Source organism: Triturus cristatus, chromosome 3_1, assembly GCF_964204655.1.
Source record: "Triturus cristatus chromosome 3_1, aTriCri1.1, whole genome shotgun sequence".
NCBI lineage: Eukaryota > Metazoa > Chordata > Amphibia > Caudata > Salamandridae > Triturus > Triturus cristatus.
The window spans coordinates 29,838,529-29,852,006 of NC_140583.1; the positions used below are offsets into that span (position 1 = coordinate 29,838,529).

Sequence of the window (13,478 nt, forward strand, 5' to 3'; positions counted from 1 at the left end):
AGAGGGCAGCGGCACAGGGCCCACAGAGGGCAGCGGCACAGGGCCCACAGAGGGCAGCGGCACAGGGCCCACAGAGGGCAGCAGCACAGGGCCCACAGAGGGCAGCAGCACAGGGCCCACAGAGTGCAGCGGCACAGGGCCCACAGAGGGCAGCGGGACAGGGCCCACAGAGGGCAGCGGGACAGGGCCCACAGAGGGCAGCAGCACAGGGCCCACAGAGCAGCATGGGGCCCGCAAAGTGCACAGGGTCTGTGGAGAGGAGTGGCACAGGGCCCACGGAGGCACTGTACAAGGTTTGTGAAGGGCAGCGACACAGGCTTGAGGAGGGGAGTGGCACGCGGCTTAAAGAGGGAAGAGAGATGGCACAGGGTCTGTGGAGGGATAGTACGGGGCCTATGGAGAGATGGTATGGAGCTGTGGAGAGATGGTACGGGGCCTATAAATGGTATGAGGTCCGTAAATGGATTGCATGAGGCCTACAACAAATGGTTGGCACGTGGCCATGCACAGAGCACATGGAGTGGGAGGGAAGGATGGACGCTCAGACCAAGATAGTACCTCTTCTTAGAAGGAAAGTGGAAGCCAGAGTAGGAAGAGAAGAGAGGCTTCCGAGGGGCCGAAACCAGGGCCTCGCTGTCGGAGTGTGAGCCTGACGTGCTTTGACTGAGGAGAGGTAGCAGCGGACGATGACAGTAAGGGCCCCATGAAGAGAGAAAACAGTGTAACAAGAGAGAAAACATTGTTAAGAGAGGCAAGTGAGCACAGCCATGACCATTGATAAAGAAACTGTGGACATCAAGAGGTGGGACAAGAAGGTACAGTGTGGCAGGGGGACAGAATGACATAGGGGACAGGAAAATATGGGGTCTAAAAGACACGGAGGACTGGAAGACAGATGAAAGGCAAAGGAGTAGGGACAGGAAGCGAGAACACAAGGGGGGCAGAAAAATATAGAGACAGGAAGGCACAGGAGAAGCAACAGGAAGTGAATTAGGGAGATAGTAAGGCACAGGCGAGGGGACACCGGACATGGACAAAAGGACAGGATGACACGAGGGACAAAAGACCGGAGAGCAGGAAGGCACAGAAAAGGGAAGATGAGGGCACAGAAAAGGGAACATGAGGGCACAAGAGAAGGCAGGAAGGCACTGGAAGGGAATACAGGAAGGGGGCAGGAAGACATGGGGGAGGAAGACATTGGAAAGGGGACAAAAGGGCACAATAGGGGACAGGATGGTGAAACAGAAGTCAGGAAGCCACTGGAAAGGGAAGGGAGCCACAGGAAGGGACAGCCATTCCAAGATGGTAAAGCAGAAGAGAGGGGTGGGAATGTCAAGAGGGGAACTACGAGGCACAAGAGGAACAAAAAGTCCACGGGAGAAGACAAGGCAGAAGGCACAGAAGGATACAAGAAGGCACAGAAGTTATAAGAAGGCATGAGAGGAGACCAGACTTGAGCGGCTGGCGGGGTCTTAGGTTTACGGTAACGTTACTACAACGAAATCGACACTAGCATTTAGTGCCTTCCTACCCTGGCCCCATTTTCTCCACAGCCTAATAGGGTTGTGTGTACTTGGTATACACGGTACCACACGTTTTTAGGGTGCTGTATGTGTGGCCACCACTGACACCTCTTAGAGGTTGTGGCCACCACCAAAAAGGTGAAGGTAGCCGTATATATTGGTCCTGAAGAATTGCCATTTAATATAACCCTAGGCAAGAAACATGTTGACCTCTTTTTAGCACATATTACTCACACACCTAATGGTGAGAGATGTGCGGATTGTTTTTAATCAGGGTGTTGACCACACTTTATTAAAATTGTTTGAAGTGGATCACCTCCCCTGTTTTAGTACACTTACCTTTCACTTCACTAGCACCTACACCATTTATCATAATTAACTGCTTTCCCCACACACCTCACTCATCGGCGTTTGGAAATAAAGATCTCCGACAGGAAGGCCCCCTCGGGGTGCCTGATCGGGCATTGCACTGCCGGCCCGATAAGGAGCAAAGACCCGGTGATGAAGCAAGACACCCGCTTGTTGGGTGTGTGAGGGTCTTCTTTTCCAGAAGGAGTACCTTCTACTCCGTTCAAATCAGATTGTTTTCACACCATCACCTTGGGACCTAGTGATTCTAACACACACTGCGCTAATATCAGGAACTGCATACCTCTTTGTTAACAGGAGACATTTAGACACAGGATGAAAAAGGTAGAACTAGGGGGAATCGGTAAGGACCCAAGATGTGAAATAACAGACGGGACCACGAAAGGACCAAGAATACCAAAAAGAAACTGGGAAGATGAGAACACTGAAGAGGAAGAGTGGAGGAAGGCCTATTCAATGTAACAAAAAAGGGTGCAAGCCAGACTCCATGTAGAATATTGCTCTAGGAGGATGAAACAGGAAACAACTAGCAGAGCCTCCCCCTGGGTCCTATCTTGGGTGCTCTTGCCTACCAGAAGCATGTCAGGAAGATGAGCAAGGTGTCATTCCTTCAACCCATTGAAAACTGATTTGGAGTGGAGGCTTGACCAGTGACCGCTCCTGAAATCTGTACAAGATCACAGTGAAACATGCCTCTCGGTGCTCCCTTCTACGGACACTTGGAACATACGCTTTTTACTGGTACTAACTGACGCGTGAATCCCTCAGCAGCAACATCTGCTTGTTGGATGCCATAACATACCATTCCGAGGGGGGCAGAGGGACCATTCAACTGGCACTGGACAGAGCTATTTCTTCTAAGTAAGTGACATTGGTGTCACCCTAACTAGTGAGGAAGACCTTTGCCATGTCACAGGAGCTGGAAGTAATGAAATCATACGGCATCACTTGGAAGTGGACAAGCCCTTCAGGTGTCGTTAACGTAGAGTGAGTAGACACGCTCAGGCACAGAGCAGACCTCAACCTACGTATGAGCTTGTTGGCTGTTTGAAAGAAGACGGGAATCAGTCTTGAAAATCTCAGTAAGGCCTTGTTTTTCACAAAAATACTCAAGTCCACAGATGGCCTTTTTGAAAGAGGTAAAATTGGGTCAGACAAGTAAATCGGGGAGAGCTCATGGACCCCTGGAGCAGCATCATGTGACTTTGGCCTTGATGCTCTTGCCGACCTTGTCCCGCATCCTTCAAGTCTGGAACCAGACAGGCAAGTGGTCACCAATATCAACGTCTCTATTATCCATGGGATTTGTCTTAATCCGGACCATGAGCTGGGCTATTCGCTCCCTAAGGCATGACACTAACCCCCCGCATCATCACTCGTGGTCTAGTGTGCCAGAGGCGCGTCTCTCTTCAGGGTACCGAATTCATGCTGATGAACATGAAGGCCACCTGAACACACTTCTGGTCCCATATCTACATCTAAGGAGGTTCCCATCATTTGTTTTTCCACATACAAGGCTAGATTAGCGCTCTCTGCTTTGGAGTCTTTCCCGGAAGCTTGTCATCAATCCTACGGTGACTTCGCTCACCACAGTCCCAGTCACCGGTGATCTCCTAAGGCCAGTCTGCCATTAAACTCCTAAAAAAGACTTTCTAACCCGGACTCGTCATTCTGGAATTTTTCTCCTGCGCATGGGGCCAGGTGGAGCGGTTGCTTTTTGGGTAGTTGCCTAGGGCAATGCTCTGCAAGAATTAAACGGAATAACCCTAGGAAGGTATCTACCTTGCACCCTGTTTCTTCTAGGCATTTTGCATTCTTCTCACATAGCACACTGGGGCATACTCAGACTTTCTCAGTGTGGCTCCTTGCATCTTCACATGCCCTTTTTGTTCAATACATCAAGCTTTATAATAGCTTTGAGTCCACTTTATTCTCTCATCCACTCCTGGCTCTAACAATGGCTACATAAGGCCATTCTACCAACAACAGAGATGCCGGGAGACATGATATTCCAATCTGCACAGATTTTCAATGTGTAATTGTACAGAGATTAGCGAGTGACTTTCTGGGCTCTTACATACCCATTCAAATTGTGGTGATGTAGTCATTAGAATATCGGTTTGGCCAAGTTAATGGCCATGTGTTTTGGACCAACTACCTTACAACAGATAATCAATCTTCCTGACTTCTTCCCTCGATGCACGAGACCTTCACTCATGAGGTCGTGTACACACACGGCTGTGATATTGTGTATGTGTGCTACTCCATGTGACTGTGCACACTATCCTCTTATATTTGCATCCACACTCATGCACGCTCTCGGGATTGTAAGGCGCACACATGCTAGTTGCCCAAACACTGAGAATTTGCAAGCACACTCAAGCCAGTGATTGGTACCCACTCGGCTCCTGAAATGCCCTTGTTCTACCGCCCTGAAAGGAAGTGCTTGCAGAGATGCCGTTTATCATTCGCACTGTGCTGAAAGTGGGAGTGTTGCACGACTATCACGGCACTGCTCCTGTTGTGCAAAACTGTCTGGATACAGCACTCACCTTGGAATCGGGGATATGGGGGGAGAGGAAGCAGTTGAAGGGAATGCAAAATGGTGCCCGGTGGGGCTTGCGGATGCGTCAACGAGGTCAGGCATGGCCGGAGAAGTGCCCACCGTCTGTGTGATGACCAGCTCAGGGTCCAGAACAAAGAGCTCCTCCTGAGAGATCTCGGTCACAAAATTCAGGTGCTCCTGGGGGGCAGAAAGAAGTGTTAGCCCTGTTAGGACACCAGCACCGCGAGGCCATTTCTGGCTTCACTACACCCCTGTTGCAGGAGGCCGCAGACACTCACCTGCCCACGGTCTATCCGGTAGAAGCGGTCGGCTGTCGTGGCTGTAAAACAACAGAGAATACTAAGTCATTAAGGGCTGCCAGGGGGATCATGTAAAGGCAGGCAATGCGCCAATGGCCGATCTCACAGATCACTGTGCAAACAAGATCCCAAACCTCCAGCACATGGGAACGAGAACAAGGCAGCAGCTTCGATGCAGCGACATTGATTACAGATGAGCGCCCCTAGTATCACCCAGGGTTACCAACTCTATGCCGGCTACAACACCACACACTTCACCGGTCATGCTCAATTTATGTTGCAGCTAAAGTTGGGAGGGAAAATCTAGCAAAGGGATTCTGTTCAGCAAAGGGGTTCCTGTCTATCTGTGAGGTCAAAGGTGAAAATACCATCACCCTGCACTATCAGACATTCATTTCATGCACACTGAGCAACAAGGTTTTACTGATAACACAATTTATTTTGAAAGAAACGTGATTGAGTTGAACAATTCAGTAAAGTGGTATCAGGGATTTAACTGCTCGACTCAAGATCTATGCATGAGGGGTGTGTTGTCACCTGCTGCATCAAAGAACCATGGATCACAGCGACTCCATGTGATGCCATGACCCTACCATGGTAACAACCGAACCGTAAGTGGGGCAGAGGAGGTTCGACTGTTGAAGGGTCAAGAGCTGTGCCATCTTGTGCTGATGGTGGTGGATTAAAGAAGAGGATTTAAACCTCATATTGCCTCACAAGCACTTGCCATATTGCGTCATTACAGGAGAAAGGCTGAAATGCAAGCAGCGTCATGCGGTATGTCTGCCGGGGCAAGACGAGCGCAAGCGGCTAAACCAGGAAGTTGTTCACACAGCAAAGCACGTATTGGAGACGCATTCTGGGGCGTCGGAAGGAGACTACAGAGGCGCATTTAAGTTGCGAGTGAAGCCTCATTTGAGAGGCGAGTGAAGTGCTTGATTTAATACGGGATAACATATTCATCAATGTCACCCGTATCTGCAGTTAAATCCTGCCCATCTCTTATGTTGCTTAGAACATTCTTTATTTTTGAGCCGCTTAGGACTCCACTTCCTCCTGCACCGTCTTCACGATGCCTTCTCTTTTCTTTACTCTTTCCACCAACTTCTTTTCCACCACCTTCCTCATTCTCCTCCACAGAAAAATATTCCTCATCTTCATTCAAATGTGGTCTCTTTACACCTGACAATGCCGCAGCTACTGCCTCCTTTACCAACTTTCTTATTTCATCACTCAAAACTCTCCCTGAATCTTCAACATTCTCTTCTCCAGGCATCCTTACTTTATATTATACACAAATTTACTATAAAACTTCCCTACTCGAACAGCTGACTACTGAACACCTTCCGTTAATCCTTTTCTGTTATGCGCCGCTAAGCAACGCTCCTCACATGCCACATACCATCTCTATTAAAAAAAAAACCAATTTCTTTAAAAAACAAACCAACGCTTAATTTTAACAAAATGATCTTACGTCCTACTAAAAGAAATAATCAACTATTCTTATCCGAAATGATTAAGTCATCCTTTCCTCGATGACATTTCAATCAACACTGCGCACTCTTATTGTTTTCTTTCCACAATAGAATGTATTTTTTCCCCCCAAAATTCCTATTTCGTATACCTCATGCGCATGCACAAAAAGTGCCTCTCATTGCCTTTCATTTAACTCGGGCAAACGCACGCCGAGCATTCCTTCAGTGCGCACTGCGTACAAGGCGACGAACGGTTCCGCTCTCGCGCGCACAGGCTTGGAATCTCCCACATGGAATGGCCGCCCAACGCTGAGAATTCTAAACTCGCGCTCGCGACGGTAGGCTCTGTATTCTTTTCAAATAAATACCACTTCCTAAAACCATCCTCTAAACCCACAATAAATAAAAAACATGCGCGCTGAAAGACACTTCCAAACCTGCTCGTACATTTAAAACATATCCACTTTAAATCTGTTATTTTAAATATTTTCTAAATGTATCTATAAAATCTGTTTATTAATATAATTTAAACACATCAAATACAAAGTATGTTCATAAATTGGACTTACTATCCCCCCAAAAGTTACCAACACATTCTAAAGATCTACTTTAAACATCTAGATAAGACGTTAAAATTGAATACTTATCTGCTACAGAAGCAGCAAACAAAAGAGGAAGAAGATGGCGGACGTCAGGATCTTATGGGACTTTAGTGTTCTATTCTAGTGCTTTTTGATAAGTTCTGTTCTAAGTTCTTTAAAGTGCTGCAGAGGTGGCGAAGAAAAGTATTGATGCATAATGATAGCCTCCTTATCTTTAATAAAATCACGATTCTCTATGCAATTAATCTATGAGAATCGACATTTTTCCTCAAACTGCGCCGCTTGTGAGATGCGTACCTAGTGTCAAGATTAAACAGTGGTTTGACTGTAATGGCAGGACATACTGGGAGTTGCATTATGCGCACATTGAGTTATGTTATGAAATTAGGCTGTTTATGCTGCTAGCATTAGCTGCTCTTCTAAATTCTCTATAGCTGTTATTGAGATATCTTTGCTACAATGATAGGCTGAAGACAGCCGCAGCTGCTTTCGGGACTTTTGCACACGGTTTAATGGCAACTTTTTTATATACAGTACTGTTATTTATGATGACTTATCATGGAGATTTTAACTTATGGAAATTCGTAATTGCGATTTTACTTAAATTGTTACAGTGAATTGTATGTTTCTTTTATGTTTTTTTTAAACAAATAAAATCATTGCAAAAAGAAAAGTGATTTATCCTCGCGCGCCAACTACATTAAACAAAGGAACATTTTTCCGGTAAGGTGCAGACTTTGCTGCCTCATTCAATATTGGGAGTTATCCAGTTTGAAATGTTTGTACAGAATAGCACGGCCAACCACCGTATCCTCTTATGAGAGTACAGAGGATCAGGAAATGAAGATTACATGCTGGAAGAATTATTATTTTAGTTTCTTATGTTGCCTTGTTGTGTTGATTTGTTATTTTAAATTGCTATTTTGAATTGTGATTTTAAATTGTCTTATTTTAATTCGTTGTGTTTGACTCCAGGCGCACCCATCAAACTCATCACTGAAGCGGGGCAGCGGGAAGTATGCTTGCGGAGGCTGGTGATCCCATCTTGCCGAGGAAAAAATGGAGGAAACTGTTTGATTCTTATTTAATCGCTATTGGAGGAGAGAAATGTTATCTGGCAAGAAAACAAGGTGCATTGTTGCACAATCTATCAGAAAAAAACTGAATACCTCTGACACCGTCAATTGAATGTTTTACTTATAGCTCAATGGTTTATTAATAGCCATTTATTTTATGGATTCATTCTTTTTTTTCTTTGATCAAACGCGAGGTTACCTTCACAATACATATTTACAACATCCACCTCTTTTGTTGTTTTTTGTGAATATATAAAATACTAAATATTTTACATACCTTAGACAGAAAAAAAACATAAAATGTTTATAAAACAAACAGATATATGACTCAGGACTTTAACCCCTTCCCCGCTCATGACGGAACCGCTCCGTCATGAGCCACGGTTGCCGTGTGCTCATGACGGAGCGGTTCCGTCATGCCATGACCGTTGGCGGCCGCTCCGCCCACGCAGCGCTGTTTCCCCGCCTGTGCGGGGGGACAACGCAACTGGGCGGAGTCATGACGGAACCGCTCCGTCATGAGCACAGCTCAACCGTGGCTCATGACGGAGTGGCTCCGTCATGAGCACAGCGCCACCGCGCTACCCCCCCCGCGCCCTCCGCGCTGCTGTGGAATTCCCGCCGCAGAGAAGGGGTTAACACAATACTACATCCATAAACAAAAACAATCCTGTTTATAATATTTTTTTCAGAGAAGTTTTTCAACAAATGTCAAGCCTGACATACGTGGGTCCTACTGATTAACAATTCTAATTGGGACTAATGTCTCTATTTAGCCCTCAATTAAATCTACTAGGCAGGTCCTAGAGAGGTCAGAGATTTGTTCACAGACTCGTTTCCAAAGCTGTAGTTTATCAGCTCAAGTGCGCCTATTGTTGAACACGCTTATTGTGTACAGTTGCTCTGAGCCTCTCTGTAAAGAGAGCCAACGCGTTTCGACCTTCAAATGGTTGGACCGAATAGGTGATTTTGAGTGAAGGTTTTCATCAGGGCGGGACTTTAAATGTGTAGGACATAAAATGCCTTATCCAATTAGCATCTTGAGATGCAATATCTCTCCTGGGATCTTGTGTGTTGGTCATTCTTGTGTGTACTTTATTCTTCTCAATTTACTGGTTTGTTGGTCTCGTCAGCTTCTGCACAATCGAGGCACTGAAGATCGAAACATTTATATAAGCGTGGATGAGGTAATGCAGTGGTAAGCCCAATTTATGAGGTGTCCATAGTAATGTCAGAAAGACATTTTGGAACAAGGATCAACGTGGTAAAGGAGAGACACAAATGCTTCACTAGAACTCAAAACAAAACTGAAAATGTGTGGAATTAAGTGGCTTCCCAGAAGAGTCTTGCAAGTTTTGGAGATTTAACAGATCCTTTGATAAGGAATCAGAATAACCCCAGAGTGCAAGAAAAATGACTACATGAGAGTTTTGTCATAATACTTCCCATCAATTGAGACCTTTAAGGGTCTTCTCTTATGGGATGTACATTGCTTTAATTTCACTATTGTTATGTAAATTCCCTTTCTCATTTGTATTGACATTATAAAGTTGTGCAGTCTGCTTTCCCGGTTTATAAGTTTAAGTTTCTGTTTAATTTTTATATTTTCTACTCGTCTTCCATCGAGTTGAAAAGCCTTATGCTGTCTTTGGTCCCACTGTTTTTAGTCATCTTTGGTTGATACAATGTATACCTCTTTTTTTATTTCATTAAAGAGGGAGATGTGTTGCCTCAAAGAACCTTGGCTCACAGGGATTCCATGTGATGCCATGATTCTGCCATGGTAACCACCGAACTCTAGTGGGGCAGAGGAGGTTCGACTGTTGAGGGGTCAAGAGCTGTGCTGGCTTCTGCTACATGTTGATGGATTAAAGGAGACTTAAACTCCTCACGCCTCAGAAGTACTTCTTCACAGGGTGGAGCCTGGTCGCCCACTTTTGAGGAGTGAGCTCCGGGTGGCCGGTACTGGGCGATGCTGTGTAGACTCATCAAAGCCAGGGAAAGGAGCAGAGAGGTGGGGGGCAGGACCAGGTGTTTTCTTGGGGGGGTGCTAGGAGTATAAAGAGGAGGCTGCGACCCTACTGTGTGGATGCGCCCGCCACACAGGCTCGCCTCGCTCCTTGGGACGGAGTGGCTGTGGAAGCTGGAGTGGGAGGTAGAAGATGGAAACCAGCCGGGGTCTGGAGACCGGCAGAACTCGCTGAGGCCTTGTGCTGAAGGGTCATTGTGCAGAAGAGCGCACTGGGGCCTACACACTCGTTCATCCCACCCTCGCCCTGGAATTCGGCAGGAGGTGGCAGCGGGACTTAGCCGTGCAATAGGTTACAAGGACTGAAGGAACATAGAAGATGCACTGACTCCCACTGGCAAGCACTCCGGAGAGGGCAACAAGCAGAAACAGGCATAGGCTGAGTACGGAGACTCCTGCACACACCAAACAGACCTCATGCTCGAGTTTGGAAGTTACGAGTATCACATCCTCTGCAGAAGTAACCCGTGGCAATACTACGGCACACCCTATGCTCCAATAACACAGTCCAAGAGAACACATGTCAGACCCAGGTTCCAGAGGAGGGGATAGACCGCTGAGGTGCAGCATGGGCGCATGTTGAAAGCTGAAGACCATTAGGATAGAGACCTATTGAAGTAGACTCCAACTCTCACGCCCGCGTAATGCTGCTAGGGATCTCGGACGCAGAGCCCCTGCTGCAGGTTAGAGTTTGCACCACCGATTCACAAACTGAGCCAATAAAGTACCAACTAAGGTAGGATTCATACTCACAGCGTCCACTTCAAGACCAGAACAAACAGATGGACAAGATACAATCAAGCCACAATATACAGCACGTTGAACCCCCGAAAACAAAGCATTACAACAGCGAACAGCGCTGCCTGTCCAAAAACACCAATGGAGTCTGACACTAGTGTGAGTGCACTCATGAAGGAGTTAGCAACCACACAACAATCCATAACTCAATTCAACAAGCCCGTCACAGCACGGACCACAGAAGCGAGGCCAATTCCGGAGGGTCCTTCACAGGTTTAAACATTCTAGATGAACTTCTGTAAAACTGCTCTTGTATTCGAGGACCCCAGAGCAGGGATTTCTGAATCTCTTTAGCTTGAAACAATGATTGGCCACACCTTCCTACCCATTTCCGGTTTAATCTGCCTCTCGGGTTCCACTGCTCTTCTTCCCGCGCTTCCTGCAATGTGGATAACTCCAGCCTCACCCAGGACTCCCCACAGGTACAACACACTTTTACAAATCAGTGAACCAGACAGACTCCACCCGAACGGCTTCCGGGTCCAATTTGCCCATATAATCCTGATGCAAAGATGAGCAGAAATGATGCAGAACTCTTCCCTTATATAATAATACTGGAAGAACTCTTCCCTTATATAATAACACTGCAAGAACTCTTCCCTTATATAATAACACTGGAAGAACTCTTACCTTATATAATAACACTGGAAGAACTCTTCCCTTATATAATAACACTGCAAGAACTCTTCCATTATATAATAACACTGGAAGAACTCTTCCCTTATATAATAACACAGGGAGGCATCTGGGTTCTCTACGTGATCTACTGCGAGACCATGCTCTTTGGGACCCTTGGAGACCCCGGAATCCACGAAGAAGAGATTATACTTTCACCCACAACACTCCTTTGCACCCCCTTGGTGACCCACCACTTGTAGACATGAACATTGGTCCTTGCACGATATCAGATCATGACCTTCTAGATCTACACATAGACCTGGATTTGCAAACACCACTGTGAAGACCCTGGCGCCTTAGTGCCGCCCGTTGTAAAGACCCAGAGGCAAAACGTTGCTCAACAGAATATGTAGAAAGGTATTTGGAGGACAATTAGAGTTCAGTGACCTCGGCACAAACACTGTGGGGGTGGGAAAGGCCGTTCTTCATGGCATGCCGATGACGAGTCTGCGATACTTAAAGAAAGGCTTACAGACTCTAGGTGAGAACTGGAAGCCCGGGTCCCATCCTTGACTACTGATTATAACTCATGTCCACAACAATCCCTTCTCCATGAGCTTCTACTGGCTAAATATCAATTGAATACACACTGTACTACAGAGGCAGAGAAATGCCTCCTCTGTATGCAACACAGACCCTACAAAGGGGTGAGAAGGAAGGTAGACTTTTGGCCTTTCAGCTTCGTCAACAAGCCTCGTCCCAAATGATCCCTGCTATTCGAGACTCGGAGTCTCGTCTCATAGCCCACCCGACTGCAATAGCGGCGGAGTTTCGGAAATATTATGAATGCCTTACAGAGCTGAAACACATCCAGCGTTGGACCCAACCGTTCTTTTTTAGTTCCATTTATTCCCCCTCATTCCCCCTACACAACCTGCGTAACTGGAAGGTGCGACCACGGGCCATCAATGCTTTGCCCCCCAGGAAAGCACCTGGAGAGGACGGCCTTCCAGATGAATTTTAGAAGACCACAAAAACTCAAATGATTCCCATTTTGGTCTTGGTTTACCACGAGGCACTGGTTGATGGTCACCTCTCTGCAGATTTTCTCGGGGCTCGAATATCTGTGCCCCTGAAACCAGGCAAGGACCCCTGGAATGCTCAAGCTATCGTCCGATTTCATTGATAAACGTGGATGTTAAGATTTTGGCAAAGGTTTAGGCCATGTGCCTGAGCAAGGTTGTCACAACTCGTTAACTATTCTCAGGTAGGCTTTGTTCTCAGAAGCTCCTCAACCAATCACTTATGCACTCCGTCGCATATTGTGTGGGAGGTGAGGGAACAGCTGGAAGAGAAGGCTCTCCTTTCACTAGATGCCGAAAAGGCTTTTGATTCGTGCAGATTGGGGTTATCTCTATTGGACCATGGAAAGGATGGGCATAGGAAGTGATTTCCTGACACTAACCAGGGAATGTACTCTAGACCCGCAGAATCTGTCACTTTTGGAGGTTTTTCCTCCCCCTACTTTGATGTCCATTGAGGCACCAGATAGAGTTCCCCCTATCCCCGCTTTTATTTCTGATGGCTCGGGAACCCTTAGCAATTGCAATCTGATCTAATGATAATATTAAGGGTATTTCCACAACGGAGGGGGGAGGTTAAGACCTTATTCTATGCAGATGTTTTCAAACCCCTTAGTTTCAGCTTCTGCTCTGGTCTCTCAACTGGATTCTTTCCCTCAGTTTTCGGGCTATAAGATAAACTGGTCGAAGTGTGAGGCCTTGCCCTTAACGCCCATTACAACAAGCCCCTCTCTGGGTAGTCTGCCATTTAAATGGCTTAAATCCAGTTTGAAATATCTCTGGCGTATATTAATAGGGCCTGGTAGACGTGGTTGATATTAATGTGCAACACATTGTGGTTTACATGGAGCGTGACTTTGAAAGGTGGTCAGCCCTGAGCGGTAGGTTGCCAGTAATTAAGATGAATGTCCTCCCCAAATGTAATTACATTTTTGGTATGTTATCTCTGGTTAGGTCAGACTCCTGCCTGCGGAACATCCAGCGCTCCATCTCCCGTCTCATTTGGGGTTTGGAGGGGCTAAGATTCTAAGGTGCAAAGCT

General features: G+C 46.5%; 1 protein-coding gene across 9 annotated transcripts in view; it reads right to left on the reverse strand.

The window, feature by feature from the left end:
* Nucleotides 1-13,478, reverse strand: part of DGKZ (diacylglycerol kinase zeta) — a 759,825-nt gene that overhangs the window by 122,975 nt on the left and 623,372 nt on the right. For 8 of the 9 annotated variants that reach the window (XM_085646692.1, XM_085646686.1, XM_085646689.1 and 5 more), the window contains 2 exons: nt 4,737-4,777; nt 4,445-4,635 (listed from right to left, as the gene is read on the reverse strand). In XM_085646692.1, the coding sequence (XP_085502818.1) occupies nt 4,445-4,635; nt 4,737-4,777 (232 nt within the window). Of the gene's footprint in view, nt 1-558; nt 664-4,444; nt 4,636-4,736; nt 4,778-13,478 lie in introns of all 9 variants that reach the window. The other variant, XM_085646693.1, reaches the window with a different exon arrangement.